Below are 25,130 nucleotides of genomic sequence, written 5' to 3'. Positions count from 1 at the left end.
GAGGAGACCGGAGCAGGAGGAGCAGGACGGAAGGGCTCTGGCTGGGTGGGAGGGCCGGCTGGTGCCTGGCCTTCCTCTGTGCTAGCCCTGGGGGTCGGCGGGGAACAACCCGGCCCAGGAGAGCTCCACAGCAGACAGTGAACACATTTGGCACATGTAATTCAAGATGAGCGATGCCAGTGAAGGGCCGTGACAATGTCTAACAGGGTGGTGAGGAGGCGCCATCAGACACAGCCCTTAAGGCGGGGAAGAGCATTCCAAGCAGAGGGAACAGCTAGTGCTAAGGCCCTGCCCAAGCAGGAGTGTGCCTGGTAGGTTTGGGGACCAGTAAGAAAAAGAAAATGAGTGAATGGATCCACTCTGGTACCCTAGCCCAACTTCACCGACCGCTGCCTTTTCAGACAGCCTCGGTTCCACCGTCTGACCCTGGGAGCCAGCGTCCCAGAATAGCCGCCTGACTCCCCGACCCTCCAGGGCCTGCCATCAGCCTCCCAAGTGCGGTCACGGCCCGCCCCCCAGTCCCAACCTAGGTGCACGCAGTCCTGTCACTCAGGCCCTGGTCACCCCACCCCCACCTGAACCCCCCCCCCAACCCCGACCCAATCCCCTGCAATGCTGTCACTCAGCTCCAGACCTTGCCCACACAGTGCTGTCACTCATTCTTGACCCAGCTCTCTATCCCAGCACCGTGCTGTCACTCAGCCCAGGCCCCGCCCTGCACACGTGCTGTCACTCAGCCCAAGTCCCCTCCCCTCAGTCCTAGCCCGGCCCCCCTCCCCACCCCACCCAGCACACAGGCTGTCACTCACCTGGCCCCGCCCCCAGCCCTGCCGCACACTTGCGCTGCCACTCAGGCCCAGACCCCGCCCCCGGCCCGCCCCAACACACGTGCTGTCACTCACTAGATCCCCAGCCTGCACACTTGTGCTGTCATTCAGCACCAGGCCCCGCCCCGCCCACGTGCAGTCACTCACTCTGCCCCTCCACCACGCACTTGTGCTGTCACTTAGTGGGTTCTGTCTGAGCAGGAGGCGCAGCTCTGCCCGCAGGCGGACACTCAGCCCGTCGGTCGCCCCATGGACACTGCGCTCCTCTTCGCCCTCGGGCTGCTGGCCCAGGTAAGGCACAGGCGCTGCACCGGGTCCCTGCCTCCCTGCACTGCCCGACAGAGTCTTAGAGGAGGGCGCCCCGGCCACCCCGGGACTACTGGCCCTGGCTGCCTTTGTGGGCCTGTGAGCTGAGGGTCCTGGGTGAGGCTCCGCTGCCCAGGGCGCCGTATGCCCCGGGAGTGAGGGGGGTCCAGATGCCAGAGTAACTGCCTCCGCCTGGACGGGGAGCCAAGCTGGGGGACTGCCAGGGGACCACCTAGCAGGCCAGCCTCTCCCTTGGAGGTGTGCCCCTCAGCCCTGGGGTAGTCAGTCCTGTGGTGGAGGGCAGGGAGAGGGTGGAGCAGCAGGGGCACCCCAGCTGGAGGAGCTGGAAGGCCAGATTTTTGTCGGGACCCTGCTGAGGTTTGGGGGAAGTCGGAGCCCCTCTCCATGAGCCCTGCCAGCAGGAGCAGCGGCAGCTCCACTTCCAGAAACTCGCTCTCCCTTGGGAGTACCCTGTGCCCGGGAAGCCAGGTCCCAGCGCAAACCCTCCCGCATCCCCAACACGGGAGCAGGATAGGCTGAAGGAAGCACAGACTGCCCCCTTCCTCCCCACCACGGGCGCCCTCCTGAGTAGGGCCATATCTCCTCAGGCCCTCGGCTGCTGGGCAGGCGCTAGGCTGTGCCGAGAATGGAGCGTGACCTCAGTGGCCTCCGGCCTTCAGAGGACTGGGCTGAGCCAGGGTCACAGGCCAAAGGCCAGGGGCCAGGGCCGGGCAGCGGTAGAATTATTGTTGCTGTTACAGTCCCAGGCCCATTAGGCAGCACGGGATGCTGATGAGAGGTGGGCTTCCCAGCACCCACCACAGGAGCTTTCCGCAGTCCCCTAATTCCCACAGACCTCCCAGATCCGGCTGGCCAGCTCAGATTTCAGCCCTGGCAGCTGACCAGGTGCCTGCCAGCCCGACCCTCCACAGCAGCTGGCCCCTCAGGTCACCTAGCACCAGGCTCCAACCACCTCCTCCCCTGCCTTTAGGCCCTCCCCCTGTCCCCCCTCAACTCCCCCCCAGACATTGTGCCTGTGCCTAGGCCTCAGCTGCCAGGTCCAGCTGGCTCAGCACAGCGGTGATCACCTAAGCCCGCAAGGCCTCTGCCCTTCCAGCCCTCTGCTGGGAGACCACCCCTGTAGGCCCAGATGCCTCAGCACGCCCATGCTCCCTCCCCACTTGATCTAGGAACAGCATTTCTGCCCCAGCACCCCACCGGATGTCATAGCATCCTATCATCGCAGGCACATTCCCGCAGACCTGCTCCTCTGGGTCTGGGGGTATCCACCGTCCACTCTGCGGAGGGGAGGGGAGTAGAAACCTCTCAGATTCCTTGCCCCTCCCCCAAGGGGTACTACAGAATGCCCTCGCCAGACAGCTGGGATTCAGGTGGGGGTGAGGGGCCAGCCAATGGGGGCCTGGCTGCTCAAGTTCCTGCACACAGAGGCTTAAATTAGTTCCATTGTCAGGGGAAGGAGGGTCCAGCCCACCCTTCCCCTGCCCGGCTCAGCTTTCAGACTTTAGTCCTCTCCTGTCCAGCCACATGGGTTCTGTGGCCGCCCTTGGACACTCTTTCCTCCACCTCCATGAACCCCCAAGGCAGGTCGGCCTCAGGCCCTGCAGGGCTGTCTGGGGTGGGCCCCTGGGTCAGGGTGAGGGTCCTGGAGACCAGGCTGGGCAGATCCTTTGCCTTGGATGAGGCATGCCCCTCCCCTGCCTGGGTCCCCTAAAAATCTCAACCAGAGGGCTTAGAGTGTATATTTTCAGAACCCCATCCTCTGCCCACAGCAGCTCCAATAGCTGAGCTTACCCTGGGAGAGGCAGAGGGACTGGGTAGCAGGGATGACTCAGGACAGGTCCATGCCCTGCGGGGAGGGACCCCAAGCCTGTGTCTGGCCAGTGAGCCACATGGTTTCTGGAAGAAAGAGGCTCCGCCCACACTGTTGGGGGCTTGGCAAAATGGGAAAGTGGGAAAGTGCCTAGAACAAGATGGCGCCCACAGCAGATGCTCATCATTTCCAGTCCAGAGTGGGGCTGTCAGCCACTCAGGGTGACAGTTGGGGAGTGGCTCTCCAAGGTGGCTGGATGGTTGGATGGCTGGGTGGCGCAGTGGCAGTTTGTCACAGCAGCGGGAACAGGCAGAGGAAACGGCTGCTTTTCCCACGGCCCTTTGCCTGACCATCCTCATTCCTTCCCTAAAGCCTGCAGCAGCTGGAGGGGAGCTCAGGGGTGCTTGGGGCCAGGCCGACAGCTGGGCCCATTCCTGGCATGCCTGATGCTTGCCAGGCCATCCAGGAATGGGGTGGCCTGGATTCCAGCCTGGGGCTAGGGGCTCAGGCTTGTGGGGAGTCCAGAGCAGGGATTCTTGACCTCCATGGCACCCGGCCTCCCCCCCCCCCCCCCCCCCCAGCCCAGGCTCCTCCAGGCTACAGGCCTCCTGCCTGGTTCTTTGAATCGGAGAAACCCAGGGCCTAGGCCGTGTTGGAAGTATGTCCCTGCCCCCAGACACCTCCCCACTCTGCTGCTGCATCCTGTTTTCTGCTGTTTTCTGCATCTCTGCTGTTTTCTCAGGTTTGCCCAACTATACCAGGCGGGGGTGGAATAGCAAATGAGTGCTCCCTTTTATCCAACCAAGACATACAGCTGTGGACAGGACTCGGGGAGCTAGACCCCAGTCAGCAAACATCCTGCCCAAGCCCAGGCCCCCTGCTCCCATTCACCAGGGGCCACCAGAAGCCCCCGTGCCAGGAGGGGAAGGGGGCGGGTGTCTCCTCACTTTCCACCCAGCCTTTGCCCAGGGTGGTGAGCACCCGGCCACATGCCCAGGCTCCTGAGAGAGGGGCCTTGCCTTATAGTTCCTGCTTTTGAACCCGCCTGGGCTGATGGAGAGAAGCAGAGCCCTTGGGGCTGCCCCAGGCCCGCAGGCAGGACGGACGCTGGCAAAGGGCGAGAGGCCTCTGGCGGGCACTGTCTCTTCATTGCTTCTGAACGGAATTGACGTTGGCAGTGATCTGCTCACCCAGCGCTCACCACAGGCTCTGGGTCACCCCACACACAGCGCCCCCGAGACGCGGAGGGACTTGCCTGTAGGGCTGAAGCCACATCAGGGCTGTTTGACCCTGAAGTCCCACCTTTCAGCTCAGGGCTGCCCAGTTTCCCCAGTGTTCCCAAGAATCACATGGGCTTCATGACTACCTGGGTAATTCAGTAGGCCTGGGGTATACTCATGGAATCCCTATTCACACACACACACACACACACACACACACACACACACACACCGTGAGTTGATTAGTCAGCTTTTGGAACCCTGGCCTGGGCTTCGTGCCTCTGCCCCACAGCGTGGCCTGTGTTGTCTGACCAGGGAGGAGATGAGTAACCAACCCTACGGGATGGGAACTTCCCTGAAGCCAGAGAAGCATCGGGGCAGGGGGTGGCCAGCTGCTCACAGGCCCAGTGCCCTGGCGGGGTCTGGGTTGGGTGGCACCATTCTGGCCTCTGCAGGGGTGTTTGTAAGGCGCTCCCCACGCAGCCTGGTCCTAGCAAGGGCTCTGCACGGTGGGAGCTTCATTACTTGGCAGCCCTTGGGTTGGGTGCCAGTGCTGGGGTGGACCCCAGGGAGGGGCAATGGCCTTGGTGTCTCTAGGGCTTCCAGAGTGTTCTCTCGGGTCCTTGGTTAAAGGCAGGTCAAGGGTGATCATGGGGGTGTGACTGGGCACCCACTCGAGGGCAGGGGGTCCATGACACCCTTTGGTACTGGCTTGGCGTGGGAGACAGCAAGATGGGTGGCATATGTGAGTACATGTCACTCAACGGTGTTGCCTGCGTCTGGGGGTCTGTGTGAGCTGGCTTTGTCCATGTGACTTTGTCCCACGGTCCCCCGGCCAGCACATCGTCTGGGAGGGGGTGCGGGAGGACAGAGGACGCACTGAGAATTGCTCCTGCGTCCGGAAGTCAGCGCAGCCACCCCCACCGCAGCCTCTGATCTGGGTGAGGGGCCCGTGCCAAGGCTCTGTGGCTTCTGCTGACCTCATGAACTTTAGCCACAGACAGACAAGGACCCAGGGTTCCCAGGCTCTGCCCCCACCGCACCGGCCCCACACCAAGCTGGTGGGCATCGTGGAGTGTCAGAGGGGCCCTGGCAGGGAGCGGGCACACAGAGGCTCTGTGGTGGGCTGGGGGAGGGGGGGGCGGGGTAGGGGCCGGCCCAGATGTGGCCACAGCTAGACAGGGCTGAGTGTGTCCCCAGGGTCCTGCCAAGAGCCTGAGGACAAGGAGCACCTGTGGACTGTGCCCAGCCCCCGGCCCACCCCCACCCCATGCTGAAGGCAGGGCAGGGAGGGCGCTGGGGCAAACGCCGGGCTCCTTGCAGAGCCTGCTCCTGAGCGAGGTTCCCTGCGGCTCCCAGCTCTGCTGTGCTCTGGCCTCGAGCAAATGGGGACTCAGCCTGTGGGAGCCTCACTCTGGGAGCTGTGAAATGAGGTGATCACCGCCATCCCTAGGGACTGTGAGGGCTGAGAGAGGGTCTGGGGAGGAGGAGGGAGGGAAAGAAAGGAAAGGGGCACGGGAGGATTCGAGCTTGGTGCTCCCCTCAGACGCTCAGAAAGCATAGGCTGTCCCCACCAGCACGGTGACGCAGGCAGGCCGGTCTCCACTCGGTGGGAACACCACGCCAACCTGGAAGTGGCTTGTGCTTGGGTGGTTCTGGCAAGAAGCCCCGGCAGGCTCAGGGGCCAGCGCTGCCATCTGTCCGGCTGCAGGGAGCTCAGAGCCTGGCCAGCCGCCTGGTTCCTCCTGTAACCAGGTTTCTGCTACCTGGACTCCAGGCTCCGTCGGGGACCAGCTGCTGGCCTTTTAGATGAGGCAGTGGGAGGAGGACTCCAAAACTGAGGAGACGGCTAGGGCCATCCGAGAGGTTGGCTTTAGTTTGGATGTTACTGCCGTCCTGTCAGCAAAGTGTCTGACAGAATGGCAGTAACAGGACCCACTGTGCCCGGCCCTGGGACGGGAGAGAACAAGCCCTGGGCAGAAGCCGGGACGGGAGGGGGAATGAGGGGGGCGCACGAGGATTGAAGACAAGAGGATTACACAGCCCAGCAGCCTTCTGCCCCTGCCCCACCCCTAAGCACCCCCACTCACCAAACACTGCCCCCTACTCCCCTGAGGCCACCAGCCCACAGCTCCCATGCTGTCCCTCCACAGACTGCATGGCTGGGAGGAAGGGAAAGTGAAGTCAGCAGGATCAAGGAGCTGGTAGGGGGCCTTGCAGGGCTTGGAGGGGCTGTGGGAGCCACCTGGTCTGCCTCGGCTAGAAGAGAGCCCCCTTCAGAAGGGCCCGGGAGCCTAGAGACCCTGGGTGGGGGCAGACATCTCCCAGGCCTGTGGTGGGGGTAGGGGGTCCAGTCACCTGCTGGAGCCCAGCTGGGTTTGGCTGCAGGAGAATGTAAGAAACGCACCCTCCCATGGCCTGGCCTATCCAAGAGCTGCTCCAGCATCAGCCTCACCCATGATTTGGGGAGCAAGAAAGGTCCCCAGCACTTCCACTCCGGAGTCCATACCCAAGCCAGCCAGCACCGGGCCGGGGAGCCGGCGTAGAGCCCTCATATGTAAGCCAGGGCCGGCCGTTCTGAGGAATGCGGTTTGTGGGGCTGCTGCCAGCTCTGCCCTTGACTCCTAGGATGGGACGTTCTCTTGAGCCTCAGTTTCCCCATCTGAGCGGTAGGGTGGGGCTGTCATTGTGGCAGAGAGCTGGCAGTGGGTCTGAGGAGCATTTGGGCCCCTCTCCGATGCTGGCCCACCTGGTTTTGATCCCAGAGTTCAATAGGCGGTGACAGCCTAACCATGGGCAGGCCCTGGGACCGTGTCTGCCGGCCCCCCACCCCGGGGCAGAAGGGGGAGCACGGCGGCCACGTGTGCCTCAGCCCCCTCTGCTGCCCCACAGGCTGGGCACTGGGGCGTGAGGGGCAGCGTGGCTCACAGGGCATCCCAGGCCCCTGGGCGTGTGGATTGGGAGGGAGGAGTGTGTCCGGGGGGCCCCAGGTGCTCGGAACTAAGGGGTGGAAAGGGCACCTGGGTCCACAGGTCTGGGGGAAAGCCAGCCCAGAATGGCGGGCGCTCTGGCCCTCAGCCGACCCTTCCTGTCACTGGGCCTTCTCTGACAAAAGCGTGAGTCAGGTTGACCTCACCAGTCCTCGAGGATCCAAGCTGTGAGGAGGCCTGGAAGGCCACCTGTCACCTCCCATTGCCCCCAACCTGCAGCCAGGAGCCCCCACACCTCCACCTCTGACAGGTCCCGCCATGTGGAGGGCGCAGGCGTGCCCCTGGCACCTGCTCTCTTGCCTACTCTCCACCCCCTTATCCACATTCTTCACAACAAGGGTCCTCCCCGCTGGGCCAGCTGTTGTCACCATTACTCATCACTTGCCTCCCGCCCACCCTCCTCTCCCAGCCCAGGTTCTCCCCCGTTCCCAGTATACCATGTCTCCCAGGCCCTGGCACCCGAGTCTCCCCTGGGCCACGTTGCGGGGAGAGGTGCCTGGCCCTCAGGAGGATGAGGTGGGGGTACTGCATGGTCAGTGCCCCTCGAGGCCTGTGATAACTCCTGGTCCCTAGGTTCCCAGGCTCCCAGGAGAGGGCTAGAGACAGACACTGAGCTTCGGGGCCCCGGGCTTGGGGCCTCGCAGGGTCCTGAGCTCAGGGTGTTGATGTGGGGCGAGGTGCTCCTTGCCTTCCAGGGAGGGGAGCTCCCTTGCCCATCACCCACCACCGGTGGGAGAGTGGCTCTCAGCCTGCTCCCCAGGCTCCCTGAGGTACGAGCCGTGTGACAGCTGTTTGTGTCTTTGTTGCAGAGCCTGGACCTCTCATTGGGGGTTCCCGGGCTGAGGAGGCCCAGCACCCTGTTCCCCTGGCGCCGGGCGCCCTCGCCTGGCCGCGTGCGCAGAGCCTGGGTCATCCCCCCCATCAGTGTGTCCGAGAACTACAAGCGCCTCCCCTACCCACTGGTGCAGGTGAGGGGCGGGGCGGGAGTGGGCAGAGCAGGGGTGGCCGTCCCCAGCGGGTCCCCGAAGGTGTGTGCTTTCGGATGGGAAGGCCATGGGGCCACAGGTGGAGCTGCCCGCCCCAGCCCATGTCCTGCCCTGGCAGATCAAGTCTGACAAGCAGCAGCTGGGCAGCGTCATCTACAGCATCCAGGGGCCCGGCGTGGACGAGGAGCCCCGGGGCGTGTTCTCCATCGACAAGTTCACGGGGAAGGTGTTCCTGAACGCCCTGCTGGACCGCGAGAAGATGGACCGCTTCCGGGTGGGCACTTTAGGCCAGGTCACTTCCCCAGCAAGATCTGGCGTCCTTAACTGGCGGCCGGGGGCGGGGACTGGGGACTAGGACTGGCAACCCAAGGAATCACCCCCATTTAACAAAGGAGCAAACTGAGGCCCCGTGGAGGAGGGGCTTGGTCCCTATGGGAGGAACGGGCAGCCTGCAGCAAGGAAAGCATCACCCCATTCTGGTGACGCCCTCATCGCCCACAGCCTGTTCTCCCACAGCGGGCTACATTTGGTGGGGACGGGATGTTGGAAGAATCCCACAGCACTGCCAAACCCCACTGGCAGGTGCCTCTTGATCCGCGGGGGTGGCGCCCAGGGGAAGGCATCCTAGACCCTTGGAAGGTTTGAGACTGTGAGATCTGAGAGAAAAGGCAGTGGGGAGGGAGGTAAGGAGCCACATAAGCAAGAGGGTGAGGGCGGGGGAGGGGGAGTCAGGCCCTCATCGGAGTCCCTGCAGAGTGATCTGCCCAGCCCCATCCTGGTCTGTCGTTCGGACCTGCCTTGGGGAAGGGTCCTCTGCCTTTGCCTCGTGTGCCTGGGACCTTCCTTCAGACTGTGTTTCCTTACACAGGAAGTCATTAGAGTGATGTCTTTACCTGGAAATTATATCATGGCCATGCTCCGAAAGAACAAAAGGTGGCTTAATTAAAAATTTCATGTGCACAGAGGAATTAAAACAACCTTCCAGAGGAGCCAGACTGTATAGAAAAAGGGAGAGAGACCAGGAATGCTAGTGAGAGCGTTACTACTTCCATCCCACTTGAAACATACCTGGGCCGGGAGCTTCCTGGTGGCCAAGGCGAGCGGGGAAGCAGGGGGTCGCCCTGCCTGCTAGGAGGAAGCAGTGTCCTCCTCAGGGGAAGTTCCGTTTGCTGCAGCACGTGCCCCGCCCCTGGACCGCTTCTCACCTGTTTGAGTTGGTGTTTCCAGCAGAACGCCAAATCTGCACGTGGTGTCCCTTCTGCATGGCCCTGTGGGAGCCACGGACACGTGGGGGTCACAGTGCCAGCCCTTGCTCTCTGCTCGACTAGCTAAGGGCCTTTGCTCTGGACCTGGGAGGATCCACCCTGGAGGAGCCCACGGACCTGGAGATTGTGGTTGTGGATCAGAACGACAACCGGCCTGTCTTCCGGCAGGAGGTGTTCACCGGCCAGGTGCTGGAGGGTGCTGTGCCAGGTGAGCGGAGCCGGGCCACCCGCGGGGGAGGGGGGGGGTGAGGGGGAGGGGAGGGACTGCCATGGAGGGGCTCTGGGTAGGTCAGAAGCCCAGGATTTCCCTTTAGCAGAATGTCAGAGGTCTTCAAAGAGTCTAAAAATCAGTAAACAGTCTCCAGTACTGATGGAATTTCCACCAATCAACTCAAGTCACTTCCTATTTCAATGTTAATTTCAAACCCCCAAGTCGTCCAAAATGCATTGAGAGGAGTCATGGATGGCAAAGCTCTGGCTGCTGCTGCGGCTTTTAAATTGAGGTGAAATTCACATAACATAAAATTAACCATTTTAAAATGAACACTCCAGTGGCATTTGGTACATTCACAAGGTTGCGCAACCAACACCTTATCTAGTTCCAGAACATTGTCGTCATCCCTCGCCCCCCCAAGAGGAAACCCCATGCCCACAAAGCAGTCATGCCTCTCATTGCTGCTGCTGCTGCTTCTTTTTCTTTTTTTTTTTTTAATATATTTTATTGATTTTTTTACAGAGAGGAAGGGAGAGGGATAGAGAGTTAGAAACATCGATGACAGAGAAACATCGATCAGCTGCCTCTTGCACACCCCCTACTGGGGATGTGCCCGCAACCAAGGTACATGCCCTTGACCGGAATCGAATCTGGGACCCTCCAGTCCTCAGGCCGTCGCTCTATCCACTGAGCCAAACCAGTTAGGGCTCTCATTGCTTCTTAATCCTACATTTTTATCACAAACAAAACACAACCCTCGGCCCTTTATGAGTCTTTACAGGACGGACTTGCTAGTCTGAGTCTGTTCCAGGGCAGACAGATTTCATTCCAGACAGATTCCCTCCTTCTTCCCCATCCTGCTCCCAGGGGCTTGGTCAGATCCCAGGCAAGTCATGCTTCAGATGGACTAGGGGGAGGAAGGAGGTCAGACCTAAATCTCACCAGAGGGAAATGGGTGTGAGAACAGGCATTGAGGAGCCTCCTGGCCCCTGCATAGCCCCCACCCCTTCCTGAGATTTGGTGGCTTGTTGGCCCCAGAGCCCAGGTCCGGCCCTGGCCACTGCTTCTCTCCGCTGGTGGGGCTGAGGACAGCGCCTGCTCCGCGTGCCGGCGCACCCTCTGACTCCCAGGCAGCTGGGGCTCAGGGCCAGGCCCGGGTTCTCCTGCTGGTTCACCTCGTCTGACCCTGTGCTCTTGGCCCCTGCCGGGCTGTCCCAGTGTTTTGTGGGAGTCACAGACGTCAGCTGCTGATTGAACATGTATCACACACTTCTGCTTTCTCCCCCTCCAACAACACAGGCAATGGCTTGGACATTCGCGTTTGCACAGGCCTAACCGGGAGCCTGGGCCTGGCAGGGTGGGCCACTGGGGAGTGGAAGTTAGGGCTCGGCACTCATGGGTGTCTTGCTCACATGCCCTCATCCTTCCCAGGCACCTATGTGACCCGAGCCGAGGCCACCGATGCTGACGACCCAGAGACGGACAACGCGGCCCTGCGGTACTCCATCCTGGAGCAGGGCAGCCCCCAGCTCTTCAGCATCGATGAGCACACAGGGGAGATACGCACGGTGCAAGTGGGCCTGGACCGCGAGGTGAGGCCGCCAGCACGCTGCTTTGAAAGCTGGGAACAGGGGAGCCAGTGTCCTCTTCGGTCCATCTTTACCCACCTTGTTGGTGTCTTTAGATGCACAGGGCAGCTCATGTAGAGTTGGGCCCTCTGACCCAGGGCCGCTCAGCCAGACTTGCCCTCCCCTGCAGCTGAAGGAGGCCCCCCCGTTGCTGCAAATGGTCATGGTGGCTCCGGGCTCTGGGCACAGACTCGGCCTGGGGTGCACCTGCCTCCTGGGTGGTTGCAGGGTTAGGTCGAGAGGGTGTGAAAGGCCCTCACTGCAGTGCCTGGCCCTGACACGTCCTCGCTGCTTGTTCTGCCAAAAATACCCATGGCCTGCTAGGCAGTCGGGCTTGTCACCTCTGGGGCCCCACAGCGACCACTCATGCTCTGGAGTGATGGCCACCCTCTGTCAGGACCACTGCTGCCTCTTGCTGCCGGGCTTCTGTGCAGCGCCCGCACCTCCAGGAAGTCCTTCTTGGTTTCTCCACGGCCACCTGTGTGGCTCTGCCTGGTCACTTGCTGTGTTAGGTGACCCTCATCCATCTCTCTCTCTGCTATGGCAGGCACCCAGCACCCAGCAGCAGCAGGTGCTTTGTAAATGCTCATCGGCTTGGTAACTGACCTCTTGCCCACCCCACGGCTGGGCAGAGTCTAGGGTTTGACAGCGCTGCCATTGGACCCTGAGAGGCTTGGGAGCAGGCAGGGTACCTGGAGCCACGTGGGGCCTCTGCCACCCACAGGGCTCTCCTGGGTCAACTGAGCCCGCAGGTGGCCCACTCCTTACCTGGACCTGTGCCCGCTCAGTCTCCCGCCCCCATGCTGTCATCCCCAGGTTGTCGCCGTGTACAATCTGACCCTGCAGGTGGCGGACATGTCTGGAGATGGCCTGACCAGCACTGCCTCGGCCATCATCACTCTGGAGGACGTCAATGACAATGCCCCCGGGTTCACCAGGGATGAGGTGCCACCACTGTCCTCACACCGCCAGCCCCTGCCAGGCTGCCCTCCCCTCCCCAGGCCCAGTGGGGACCAGGGCTTCATTGCGGGTTGAGGCTGGGTGCTTGGGAGCAGGAGTCCTTGCACACGTAGCACAGAGACCTGAACTGGGGGCAACAGAGACGGTGCTTGTGAGCCGTGAACCATCAGAAGGAGTCAGGAGGGGCGGGGGCCGGGAGAAGCAGCCCAGACACCCCTCTGTTTCCCCCAAATCTGTGTGCAGTGGAGCCCACAGAGAGGGCTCGTGGGGCCTCTGGAGGGGGTGGGTAGTGAGTGGCTCTGGAGGCAAACAAACCTGGGAGGACTCCAGTGGGTGGGCAGCACTTAGCCGGGAGGCTTGAGGGAGGGAGGCCCCACCCCTGACCACCCTGGCAGGTAACTGGCGTGGCTCCCACAGTTCTTCATGGAGGCCACAGAGGCCATGAGTGGAGTCGATGTGGGGCGGCTGGAGGTGGAGGACAGGGACCTGCCGGGCTCCCCCAACTGGGCAGCCAGGTTCACCATCCTGGAGGGCGACCCCGATGGGCATTTTGCCATCCGCACAGACCCCAGGACCAACGAAGGCGTGCTGTCTGTGGTGAAGGTGAGCGGCGCACAGCTCCCCCAGCACAAGCATCCCATGCGGGGTGCCTCTCCTCACACCCTGGGACCCTGTTTGGGCCCTCTGTGCATCCTCAGGAGAGAGTAGAGGGAGGGGATGGAGCCAGAGCTCGGGTCCCGCCGACCACAGGGCCTGTGCGTTGTTCACAGCGTGCTGCCACTCACTCTGTATAAGGATCGTGTGTGAATACAGACTGTACCTGCACCAGCCAGATATGAACCTGAGAAACAGCAGGAAACACGTGTGTACACACACGTGTGTCTATTCACACATGTAAAGGTATAGATATATTTAGATATTGATATCCGAAGAGATTTATTGCAAGAAATTGGCTCCCGCTATGGGGCTGGCTGGGCAAGTCTGAAGTTTGCAGGGTAAGCTGGCAGCTCAGAGCTGGGCTGCCGTCTTGAGGCGGAATTCCTTCTTCCTCAGAAATCTGTTTCGCTCTTAAAGACTTTCAGCAGTGGGTGAGGCCCACCCAGATGGTTCAGGATAGTCTTCTTTCCTTAAGCCAATTGATTGTAGATGTCACTGTAACCACATCTACCCAGCATCTCCGTCAACACCCAGATGAGTGTTTGCTTGAGTTGCTGGGCGGACCGCCCAGCCAAATAACACTGAGCTGATCACACAACACCCAACAAATTCACTTTGAGTGACGAGTACTTATTTGATCATTTTTACATTATTTTTGTGCCTTCTTTTGTCCTGCATAAGCTTTCTTTTTCCAAGGCTGAAAAGGAGAAGGAGAATTGGGGCTCGAGGACAGATCTGGGGCAGCAGCGCCACGTGGAGGCATTCTCCCGGCCGCACCTGCCCCCGGGTGCCCAGAGTCCTGAGCAGGCTATCAGCTCTGCTTCCTCCCCACAGCCCCTGGACTATGAGAGCTGTGACCAGTATGACCTCAAAGTGGAGGTGCAGAACGAGGTGCCCCTGCAGGCGGCTGCCCCCAGGGCGGAGCGGGATCAGGCCAGAGTCAGCGTGCAGGTGCGGGATGTCAACGAGGCACCTGTGTTCCAGGAGAATCCACTGAGGACCAGCCTGGCGGAGGGGGCGGCCCCAGAAACCCCTGTGGCCACCTTCTCTGCCCGAGACCCCGACACACAGCAGCTGCAGAGGCTCAGGTGCCTTCCCGGGACCCTCGGGGTGAAGCAGAGGGAGCTAATAGCCCCATCCCCCCATTTCCCTGCCAGGGCCAGAAGCACAGCTGAGGGTTCCCATCAGGGCATAGGTCAGAGGGTGGAGGGCTCATCTGTGTGTTCCCTGACCGTTCAGGGGGTCTCAAGTCCCATGTGAGCACATATTGGTGTGACCTTGTTCTAAGGGCAGGACTGGGCTACAACTGGCACATACTGACACGGCCACCATCTATTCTGACCAGCCTCAGAACAGACGGTGTCTAGCCCTGTCCATCCTGGCGAGCAGTGCTCCCATGGGACTGGTCCTGGGACTTCACCCCAGCCCGGCCCTGTGTATCTGTGTCTGTCTCCGCCGTGTCCATGATTGAATCCTATTGATGTGATGCTGTGTCACTCAGCTGCCACAGGGCCCTGGTCAGTGCACCTGCCTTCCTGAGCCTCAGTCTCCTCATCTGTGAATTGGGATAGAAAACACCAGCTTAGGGCCTCAAAGGCTAGTGTGTGTGTGTGAGTGTGTGTGTATGTGTGAGTGTGTGTGTATGTGTGAGTGTGTGTGTATGTGTATGTGTGTGTGAGTGTGTGTGTGTGATGTGTGTGCGAGTGTGTGTGTGAGTGCGTGTATGTGACTGTGTGTGTGTGTGTGCGCGCACACACAGTGTGAGGATGCATGTATGTCTGTATGTGACCACACCTTGAGGGGGTCCCATGTAGCTCAGGGGCACCCTGTTCCCATTTCCCCTCCTTGGCCAACAGTTACTCTAAGGATTATGACCCTGAGGACTGGCTGCAAGTGGATGGAGCCACAGGCTGGGTCCAGACCCAGAGTGTGCTCAGCCCAGCGTCCCCCTTCCTCAAGGATGGCTGGTACAGGGCCATCATCCTGGCCTACGACGATGGTGAGCACCAAGTCCAGCCTGGACTCCATGGCTCTCTGACCCAGGCTGGGAGTCCCAGCTGCTGGCCCAAGGGCTGGGAGCCAGGCCCTCCCTGAGCGATGATAGGGTGGGCAGTGGCTCTGGCAGGGCAAGAAGCCCACCAGCTCTTCTGTCTGCAGCCTCCCCGCCCTGCACGGCCACCGGGACCTTGTCCATTGAGATCCTGGAGGTCAATGACCACGCCCCCGAGCTGTCCCCCTCATCTGGAAGCCTGTGCAGTGAGCCAGACCAGGGCTCTGGCCTTCTCCTGAGTGCCACAGACGAGGACCTGCCCCCCCACGGGGCCCCCTTCCACTTCCAGCTGAGCCCCAGGGTCCCAGAGCTGGCCCGGAACTGGAGCCTCAGCCAGATTAACAGTGAGCTCTGCCCCCTGCCCGGGGGTGGTGTCCAGACCTGGGACCTGGGGGGCACTCAAGACGTGGTCCTGCTGGTTATCACACTCAGGGGGCAGATGGGAACAGGCCCAGCGTCCCGTGATCCCCATGGGGCACGGAGGGGCCCTGCTGACCTCAGGTGCCCTCCACAGTGAGCCATGCGCGCCTGCGGCTGCGGCACCAGGTCCAGGAGGGGCTGCACCGCCTCAGCCTGCTGCTCCAGGACTCAGGGCAGCCACCTCAGCACCGCGAGCAGCTCCTGAATGTGACCGTGTGCCACTGCGGCCAGGATGGCGTCTGCCTGCAGGGGGCCGCTGCGCTGAGGGCAAAGGGCACAGGCATCAGCCTGGGCGCCCTGGTCATCATGCTGGCCAGTGTCGTCCTGCTGTTCTGTGAGTGCCCAGGCCCTGAGACCACTGCCCTCAGACCCGCCCCGACCCCCGCCCCTCACGCCCCATGCCTCCTTCTCCTGGGGGCCAACCTCACCTTGTCTGCCTGCCCAGTGCTCGCCCTGCCAGTGGCCCTCCTCTCGCGGTTCCGACAGCGGTCATGGGACAAGGGGCTTCTACAGGGGCTGCAGGATGACCTCCGGGACAACATCCTCAACTATGATGAGCAGGGGGGCGGGGAGGAAGACCAGGTAAGGGCAGGGGTGGGGGGGGGGTGGCGTGGTGGCTCAGAAAGTTAAGCTGTGGCCGTGGGCCAGCAACCAGGCTCCAAGGGTAGGGGCCTCCCCAGATCCTCTCCCCAAGCCCCCAAACCTATCGCTCTCAGAAAGGTGCCTGGGATGGAAAGCCCACCCTGCCATGGACCCAGGCTCAAGTCCACGTACTCTGTCTGCAGGATGCCTACGACATCAGCCAGCTGCGCCACCCGTCAGAGCTGGCAGCCCTGAGCGCCCCTCTGGGACGGCCGCTGCTGCGCCGCGACACCCCGTTCAGCTGGGTGCGCCCCCCACCATCCCGCGTGCTGCCCACCGGCCCCGCTGACATGGCAGACTTCATCAACGATGTAGGTCCCCCCCGGGGTGGAGAGGGCAGGGGGCACACACACACACACACCACATACAAACACATCCGTGTACCCCGTACATGCGCAGCCGCAGGGAGTGGGCTCACGCTTCCAGGAAGCTCCTGAGGCCCTGAGAGCAGAGCAAGGCTGTGGAACAGAGGGTCACAGCCACTGAAGCCCCGGGGAGGGGGGCTGGTGACCCCCGCACAAGACCGCGGCAGACCTAGTGGAGCTGGGGCTGGCTGTAGACTGCCCTGCAGCACTGTGTAATGACCGCTGCAGGTAGAAGTGCAGCTGGCAGTTGAACCCAGGCGTCCATAGTCGCTCCTCTGGACACAGCATCACTGACTTCCTAAGGTCAACACAGGAGATGCCCAGAACCTGGGAAATCCAATTGAGTGGGCGACAGGGGGAGCATGCAGGTATTTCTCAGGAGCGTGCCAGGGGCCACACCTGCCTGCACACTTAGTGCCCTGCCTCATAGAACGCCCCTGACAGCTGCCTGGCGAGGGCCAGGCCCGGGTTCAGGTATGCAACCTGCAGAAGCCAATGTGTACATTAACAGGTGGAGGCAACAGACCGCAGCCAAGCCTTTAAGAGGCAGAACCAACTGTTCTCCCAGATGGGGTGTCAGGAAGCCTCAGGCAGGACACAGTCTTCAGGGAGAGCTGGGCCCAAGGAAGGAAAGCCAGAGGGAACCTTCTTTTTTCAAATCTGAATCCTGGGACTGGGGCTCCCAGTGGTGCCCACACACTCAGGGCTGCTCCTCAACCCCCGGGTAACCCTCAGACCTCCTCTGCCCCTTCCTGGTGCCATACCTTGGTTGACCTCACCCTGCACTGCAGTTGAGGTGCGTGTGCTGGGGTCCTGAGCTCCTGGGGCCTCTCCGTAGGGCTTGGAAGCTGCGGACAGTGACCTCAGCGTCCCACCCTACGACACTGCTCTCATCTATGACTACGAAGGCGATGGGTCCATGGCGGGGACACTGAGCTCCATCCTCTCCAGCCTGGGTGACGAGGACCAAGACTACAGCTGCCTCCAAGACTGGGGCCCTCGCTTCGCCCGGCTCGCCGACTTGTACGGGCCTCCCTGAGGGCCGGATGCAGCGGCCACTCGGGACAGGGCAGAGAGCTTTCTGATGGGGACCTACATCCACCCTGCTGAGGGCACAGCAGTTGGACACAGCGGGTGGACATCCTTACCAGGATGGACAGCCTGACCACAGCGGTCTGACGGCACATGTCAACAGCTGGCCGTGTAGCGGGAGGACTAGCTGACCTATGCAGAAATGGCCACAGGGCACCTGGTCCCACACCCAAGGTGCTTTGGGCAGCCTGCTTCTTCCAGGGGAAGACACAGTCCCAGGGGCAGAGCCCAGAGCCTGGAGTGGAGCTGTGGGAAGGAGGTGCCTCTACCACCCTGAGAGCCCAACAAGCACTGCTCTGAGTCACCTGTGAGGGGGTCAGCACCCTCACTCCCAGCTCTGACACCCCCATGCAGATCTCATCTCTGTATGAAAGGAAGCAGCTCTCCGGCAAATGTGAATTAAAAGCGTGGCCTTTCCGGTACAGGGTCTGCACAATGACCGGCAGTGCCTCCCTCCACCCCAGCCACGCCAGGCCTGCAGTGGGGACTGGCCTCCCAAGGGGAGCGGTGGGAGGGGCTGCAGGCACCCTCGCGTGGGCGAGCCTGGAGTGGGGACCCCCTCAGCCCAGGATGCAGCCCGAAGGAAGAACCAGTGAGGATGCCAAGTTCCATGGACGCCTTTATCCTTCACAAGTGGTGGTTGGGGTGAGGAGGCCAGGGCCCCCAGGAAAAAGGGGCCCAACCGAGGACTCCCCCTTCACACTGAGCCCACAGCTCCTCCCTGAGACCCCTCTGCCCACACTGACAGGTGGCCCTCTGAGGGGAGGTGTGTCACTGTCCAGCCAGAGTCACCCTTCCTGGACCAGTTGTGTCTGAGCCCAGCTGTGGGAGGGTGGCAGCAGGGGCAGGTAGTCCTGGCGGGGACGGCCCCGAAGGAGCGGTGATCGGCGCAGGCGGTCAGCATCCTGCAGTGACTGGGGCAGCCCACGCCCACGGCTCTCGGGCAGCAGCAGGACACACACCAGGGTGAGGATGGCAAAAGAGGCGAGAACCACGTGTAGCAGGAAGAAGCCCCGCCGGCCGTGCATGTCAGTGATGGGGGCGGCCGCCTGGCCCAGGAACCCGGCACCCAGCACGAGGCCTAGCCCTGCCGCCCTGCAGGAGAGGGTACAGTGTGAGCCGCCTGGGCAGGTGGCCATCCTCCATTCCTGACCTTTCTGTGCCAGTGTCCCCCATGCCACCCAGGAAAAGACCATCTGGACTCCAGATGTGATTGAATGAAGAAGTCTTGGGTGTACGCCGGGGAGGGAGCGGTGTGGGGTGTCCAATCCCAAGAGGGCTCTGGGGGCTGGGCTGGCAGGACACAGGATGTCAGGCTGGGCAGCCCACAGCTCACCTGATCACTGTGGGGAAGAGCTCAGCTGCAAAGAGGCTGCTGAGGGTGGACACGGCCTGGGCGGCCAGGAGCCCCAGGACAGAGAGGGACAGCACAGTCCAGCCCGGCAGGTCTGGGGATGAAGAGAGGGGTCCCATGCTGCCCAGGCCCGGCGGTGCCCGGCTCCCCCCTTGTCCATGTCTCAAGGGGTCCTGCTGGGCCTGCCCTCCCCAACCCTTCACCCCTGCACCTGCACTCTGGGTTTGGCATCAGGTGTTCCAGGCCGCCCCCGTCCAGACCAGACCCTTACATTTAGCCCCTTCAGGTATATCCTTGTAGGCCCTTACCTCCTTGGGCCTCAGTTTCTCTGGGTGCACAGGGGGAAGATGAACAAGGTAAAAAGAACAGTGGCCTCATCCCAACACGTGTGCTTCTCTCTTATGACCCCCAGGAGGGGGCTGATCCCAGGACCCTTCCCACTCCATCGGGCTGACCTCAGCCAAACAGGGTGACCCTGTTCGCCTACGGGGCTCTGCACTCACACTGGACCCCCGAGAGAATCAGCAGGGATGCCAGGCCCATGACCAACGTGCCCAACAGCAGAACCAGGCGGCGCCCCCAGCGATCCACTGTCAGGAGCAGGAAGACGGTGGCCACCACCTCTAGGCCAGCCCCCAGGAAGTAGGGTCCGTAGAAGGCCAGCTCATGAGGGGCCAGTCTTCGGAAAAAGCTGGCCCTCATGCCCCCACCGACCAACCTGGGGGAGAGGGCAAAGCTATGGATTCAGCCAGAGCTCAGGACTCTGGCGGCTGAACCCCCAAAAGGGGTGGGGGGCACAAATCCCTCTCAGCCCACCCACACCCTCCTCTCCTCACGAACTGAAGCCCAGGATGAGTCCGTTTCTCCAGGCGACGCGCGTGTGCAGTAGCTCCAGGACCCAGTGGCGCTGGGGCTGGGGGTTCCCTGCAGACAGCACATCCAGCTCTATGGGTGTGAGAGAACAGGAGAAGGTGTGTTGTGGGGGTGACACCTTTCCTCCTCCCGCACCCAGGACCCCCCTGCTCCTGGCTGGTGCATTACCCGTAGCCAGGGAGCTCTCCTCCTCAGCGCTGCTCTCAGGGTCCACGCCGCTGGCTTCCGCAAAGTGCCACAAGATCTTTCTGGCTTGGGCCAGCTGCCCCGTGGCCAGCAGCCAGCAGGGAGACTCGGGGAACAGGGCTGGGAACCTGCAGGGATGGGGTGAGGATGCCTGCAGGTCCTCCACGCAGGGATAACAAGGGCCAATGCCCTTCCTCCCTGGAACCAGGGTCAGGACATCAAGTGGCTTCCTGTGTCCCTATCCCACACCCACATGCCTCGTGCTGCACGGAGGTGTAGAGGGAAGTGGCAGGTGGCCTCCAAGGAGGCTGCTGACCTGTCTCCTGCCATACGTACCCCCAAAAGAGCAGCAGGAGTCCTGTTGCCAGGGCACTCAGCCCCTGCAGAAGATGCCAGTCCTGTGCGAGCAGGGCCAGGCCAGGCGACAGCAGAGTGCCTGCCACCGAGAAGAGGCCGGCCCCCATGGAGAACGCCAGGCGGTGTGGGGGGTCACACAGCTCCAGGCCTGAGCAGATACAGATGGCCTGAGGCCGAGGCCGCTAGAGAGGGCTGCTCTGTCCAGGGCTGCGGGCACCAACTGCTGACCTGCTCAGGAGTGGGCATCTGAGCCAACTCACTGCCCACTCCAGCACCTGAGCCCGCCCGCAAACAGCAGAGTCACACAGCAAACAGCGCCCTCCGTTTTCTCAAGAGCCCTCAACAAGAGTACAGAGAACCCTCCCATGCGGCTGACATCCTCCTCCAGTGGGGTGGGAGGCCTAGGCTGAGTGGGTGCCCCTCTCCAGTCCCCCACAGTACTCACGAGTCACGTAGAGGGCCAGAGAGGCCCCTGCCAGGGACCCCCCGTGAAGCAGCCGCAAGGCCAGCAGGGCAGGGAAGCTGGCAGCCAGAGCCTCACCGGCCCCCAGGCCTGTGGCCAGCACCAGGGAGGCCACAAACACAGCTCTGCGGCCAAACCTGGTGGGCAGCGGGGGACACACATGGGTGCCAGTCAGGACAGCTCAGGAGTTCAGCTGGACCCTGAGGGGCTCAAGGGAGGGGCAGCACCTCACCAGTCACAGCCCATGCCCAGGATGACACAGCCCAACAGCCAGCCCAGGAGGTGGCTCGTCTGCTCCAGTGGCACCTTCCAGCCATTCTCACACACGAGGTTCCACTGCAGGGGACACCCGTCACTGTCAGCCAGCCAGGACCCCCCACCTTGCCGAAGTCCCCAGAATATCAGGCTGGAGGGGGGCTTAGACATCCCGCTCCAATCCTCCCTTGATAGAAGGGGAAATTGAGGCACAGAGAGGGCAAGGGACCTGCTCGAGGTCACACAGTGTGTCTCCTGACTCTGGTGGGCCTCACATGGAATTAGAAAAATGTCTGGGCTGAGCCCCCAGGAGCTGATGACCTGTGGTCCCCAGAGTACCCACATGGAGCCCCAAGTCTGGTTTCTGTTTTTCTGGATGGAGTTTCATTCACCTCTTTCCAGCCCTCACTCTCCCCCAGAGCCTGGACCTTGGTTGACCTTAGTTTCTACCTGCTGTGCCCAGGGCCTCCAGGGCCTTACCCTCACTTCTCCCCTGCCCTCACTTCAAGAGCAACTCCCGGAACAGCCTGCAGAGCTGTGCTCACCTGCTTTTCCTGTCAAGGGCACTTGACCTCAGTTTTTTGCACTTTCCCACTAAGGTCCTGTGCCTTTTGTACAAGCTTAACATACTGTTTGGAGTCACAGAGTGTCAGAGTTTTAATTTTAAAATCCAGCTGACTGATCGCTGTACCATCAGGAAGCAGGTGTGTGGTGGAACAGAATGGGTGGGAGGAGAGAAGCCCTGCTGGCTGGAGGGCCAAAGACAGGACTGGCAGGGATGTGGCAACCTCGCTCCAGTTTCCACACGGCCGATCCTCCCAGGGATGGGGGCGCAGCTGTGGGGCTGAGGCTGCCAAAGGGAGTTAGGGTCAGAAGGTACTAGCTGCCCTCTCCCCCATTTCTTCTCGCCCAGACCCCCGAGTTGCCCCCTCGGGCGCCCCTGCCTCTAGTCCAACCTGCACACACCTCACAGGTGGGAGGTCTGCCTTTCCCAAACTGAACTGACTGTATTGCTCCCTCGATTCAAAGCCTTCTGTTTTGGAAACCCAGTCTTGGCATAGCCCAAAGCTACAGGTTGCTCAAAATGTTCCTGGCACTGAAGTGAACTCCTGGTGCCGCCTACCTGGTCATACCTTCAGCTCAACTCCTCCTCTTCCTCCCCCAGGCTGCCTGCCCACCTTGGCAGCCCTTGGGCATTGGACTCTACCTGGCACCCCGATCAGCTGGGCATCAGCTGCACCATCAGAGAGGGGGGCAGCACGCCCAAATGAGAGTCTCAGTGGACCAAGGGCAGACATGGGAGTGAAGGAGGGGAGACAAAGAAAAGGGGTAGCAGAGGAAGGGGGACAGAGGAAAGTGGGAGGAAGAAGGGGAAAAGAGAAGAGGGACAGAAAGGGAGAGAAAGGAGGGGGAGCAGAAAAAACGGGAGGAAGGAGGGGGAGAGAGGAAGAGAGAGAGGAAGAGAGAGAAAGGAGGGGGAACAGGAGGGGGGACAGAGAGGGGAGGGGAAAGGGGGGAAGAAAGAGGGGGTACAGAGGAGAGGGGATAGAGAAAGGGGAGCAGAGAGGGACCGGAGGAAGGAGAACAGAGAAATGGGGGAAGAGGGGCAGGGGGGCAGAGGAATGGGGGTACAGAATAAGGGGGTTACGAAGGAGGGGAGCAGAGGTTGGTGGCAGGGTGCAGAAGAGCCGTCCTCTCGCACCTGGGTGACCGGGCTGCGCAGCAGGCCGGCGGCGGGCAGCGCGTAGTGCCAACCTCGCGTGCAGGACCGCGTGCCGTTGGGGTGGGCGCCGGGCGAGGGCTCGGGGTAGCGCAGGAGCAGGCAGGGGCTCGGGGCGCGCGCGGGGCCCAGGCGAGGCACGCTGGCGTCCAGCAGCGCGGGCCCGCTCAGGGTGCGCAGCGCTGGGGGCAGCAGCGCGGGGTCCGGCTGGCAGTGGTGCGCGGGCAGCGCGGTGAGCAGGGGCTCCGAGCCCAGTGCCAGCCCCAGCGCCACGCACGGCAGCCACGAAGCTGTGGCCAGCAGGCGCCGCGCCCGGCCGAAGCCTCCCGCCGCGCGCAACACCCGCACCTCCGGCTCCATCGACGCCTCTGCGCCCGGGCGGAACCCGTGAGGGAGGAACCTGCCCGGCTGAGCCTTGCTGCTGGCGGGGCCTAATGGGCGGTGGGCGGGGCCGGCAGGTGGGCCTGGGGGGCGGGGCCCGAGGGGCGTGGTCATCGGGGCGGACGGGACCCTCGTGCGGGGCCTGAGAGGGGCGGGGACTGGGCGGGGCTGAGAGGCTAAGCCCGGGCTGCAAGGCACGTGAGGGTCTCGGAGCCTGGGCGCGCCTGCGGGGTTGCGGAGGTGTGGCAAGCCGGGCTTCGGGGCCGCCCTGGAGGCCGAGCCTGGGCTGTCCTCCGGGCCCCGGGCGAACGCTGTCAGGTGGCTTCGGGGTCTCGGGGTCTCGGCGTCGGCCTGAGAGCCCGGCGGCCGCGGGGTGCCTGGGGGGTCGCGGACCAGACGCGCCCTGGAGCCCTCCCGGCCCGGCGTGGGGCCTACGGAGCACGGGATGCCGACCCTCCCGCTTCCCCGCCCCCGGGCCGGCAGCCTGAGGCTGCCCTGCCGCCGCGGGAGGGAGCGGCTCGGACCGTTCTGTTCCCGTGTCCAGCCCCGGCCCTTGCCCTTCGGTGCGGCCACCGTTGCTGCAGCCCCGGCGGAGTGTGGTGTCCAGTGAGGTCTGCTTGGTGCTCCATGCTCGGAAGTTTGAAGACGGTCGTCGTTATTTCTGCAAAACTAGCTTCAGGTACTTTGTCCAGCTCTGGGTCCTTGTGGGCACCTGGCTCGGAAGGGCGTTGCGTTTGTGAGTTAAGTAGGGGCACCGGCACCGTCACCCTAGCGGAGGCGACCCTTCCCTGGAGCAAAGTAGGTCGCGTTTGTTTCCAACTTCCGTTTTTCCTCGCGAGGAACCTTGCCGCAGGCCCGATAGGTTACACCTGAAGGTTCCTAAGTAGTTTGCTTCCTGTTGCTTTGTGAAGGGACTGTGGATTTGCATTGTATTTTCTAGCTGGCAATGTTTAAGGATGTTATTGGTTTTAAAAATACTTGACTGAGGTGAAATACACACAACGTAAAACTTACCATTTTATGCTACCACCACACCTTTATCAAGTTCCAAAATGTTTTCATCTCCACAAAAGAAAACCTGGTAGTCGTGTAAGGAATCAGTTCCTGTTCACAACAGCCGTGCCATTTGTGGCCTTTGGGTCTGGCTCCTTTCACTTAGAATAATGTTTTCAAGGTTCACTTGCTTTGCAGTATCTGCCAGGGCTTCATTCCTTTTTTATGGCTGAGTAATATTCCGTTATATAAAGCTGTCACATGTTTTCTGTGGATGGACATGAGGGTTCCACTTTTTGCCTGTTGTGTGACTAGTGCTGTGAACATTGGTGTACAGCATAGTCTCCAACAACATCATTTCATTCAAAGTTGTTTTGTTATACGTTGATGGTTTGCTGTGGGAACTTCACTCTCGTTTATATATCAACTAGAGGCCCAGTGCACAAAATTGGTGCACGGGTAGGGTCCCTAGCGGCTGCCCACTGCTGGCTGCTGGCTGCCAGCCAGGGCCTCCTTTCGCACCCGCCTTGGCCTGGCACCGCCCACTCACCTGCTCCACCAACCCGTCCCAGTCCCGCTCTGGTCAGGCCCCATCAGGGCAGCAGCACCTCCACTGCCACTCGCTGCCAGTGCTGCGTCACCGACACCCACCAAGTTCCGCAACACCCCCCCCCCGCCCCCCCCCCCCCCCCCCCGTGGTCAGTGCACATCTAACTCCCGGTCAGTTGAACTCCCACCCCCATAGGGACAATTTGCATATTAGCCTTTTATTATATAGGACTCGCCTATGGTAAGATTGGTTTTGTTACATGTCATTTCGTTTAGTTGCAAAACCTGTCGATGTTAAATGAGCGTTACTATACAGGTGTTTGATGACCTGTTTTCAGAACTTTCAGGTGTATGTGTAGAAGCGAAATTGCTGGGTCAAGTCGTGAGTCTATGTTTAACTTTTTGAGGAACCACCAAACGATTTTCCACAACAGCTGCCTGTTTTTACATTCCCACCAGCAATGTACGAGGATTCCAATTTCTCCACCTCCTTGCCACCACTTAACTTCTCTTTAAAAAACAAAAACGGAACTATACTCATCCTGG

The 25,130-nt window shown here is 61.6% G+C and overlaps 2 protein-coding genes across 2 annotated transcripts; one reads left to right on the top strand and one right to left on the bottom strand.

Moving 5' to 3' along the window:
• The first annotated feature begins 1,033 nt into the window (after positions 1-1,033).
• Positions 1,034-17,670, top strand: CDH15 (cadherin 15). The gene is made up of 14 exons (XM_008140080.3): positions 1,034-1,118; positions 7,984-8,142; positions 8,279-8,434; positions 9,489-9,633; positions 11,071-11,231; positions 12,084-12,212; positions 12,645-12,830; positions 13,719-13,972; positions 14,741-14,883; positions 15,042-15,278; positions 15,449-15,688; positions 15,800-15,936; positions 16,140-16,307; positions 17,200-17,670. Exons 1-14 carry the CDS (start codon positions 1,077-1,079, stop codon positions 17,398-17,400), a joined length of 2,358 nt encoding a protein of 785 aa, XP_008138302.2. The 5' UTR covers positions 1,034-1,076; the 3' UTR covers positions 17,401-17,670.
• A 505-nt stretch (positions 17,671-18,175) lies between these two features.
• On the bottom strand, positions 18,176-23,029 carry SLC22A31 (solute carrier family 22 member 31). Its single transcript, XM_028142996.2, has 9 exons — positions 22,644-23,029; positions 20,919-21,022; positions 20,669-20,823; positions 20,203-20,371; positions 19,849-19,994; positions 19,644-19,752; positions 19,311-19,525; positions 18,790-18,901; positions 18,176-18,548 (listed from the first exon to the last, which is right to left on the bottom strand). The coding sequence occupies exons 1-9, from the start codon at positions 23,019-23,021 to the stop codon at positions 18,242-18,244; spliced, it is 1,695 nt and encodes a 564-aa protein (XP_027998797.2). The 5' UTR covers positions 23,022-23,029; the 3' UTR covers positions 18,176-18,241.
• Positions 23,030-25,130: the final 2,101 nt, after the last annotated feature.

The sequence above is a fragment of the Eptesicus fuscus genome, chromosome 21 (genome assembly GCF_027574615.1).
Source record: "Eptesicus fuscus isolate TK198812 chromosome 21, DD_ASM_mEF_20220401, whole genome shotgun sequence".
Lineage (NCBI taxonomy): Eukaryota > Metazoa > Chordata > Mammalia > Chiroptera > Vespertilionidae > Eptesicus > Eptesicus fuscus.
Note: the sequence above shows the minus strand (reverse complement) of the source record. Positions and strands in the feature narration are given on the sequence as shown.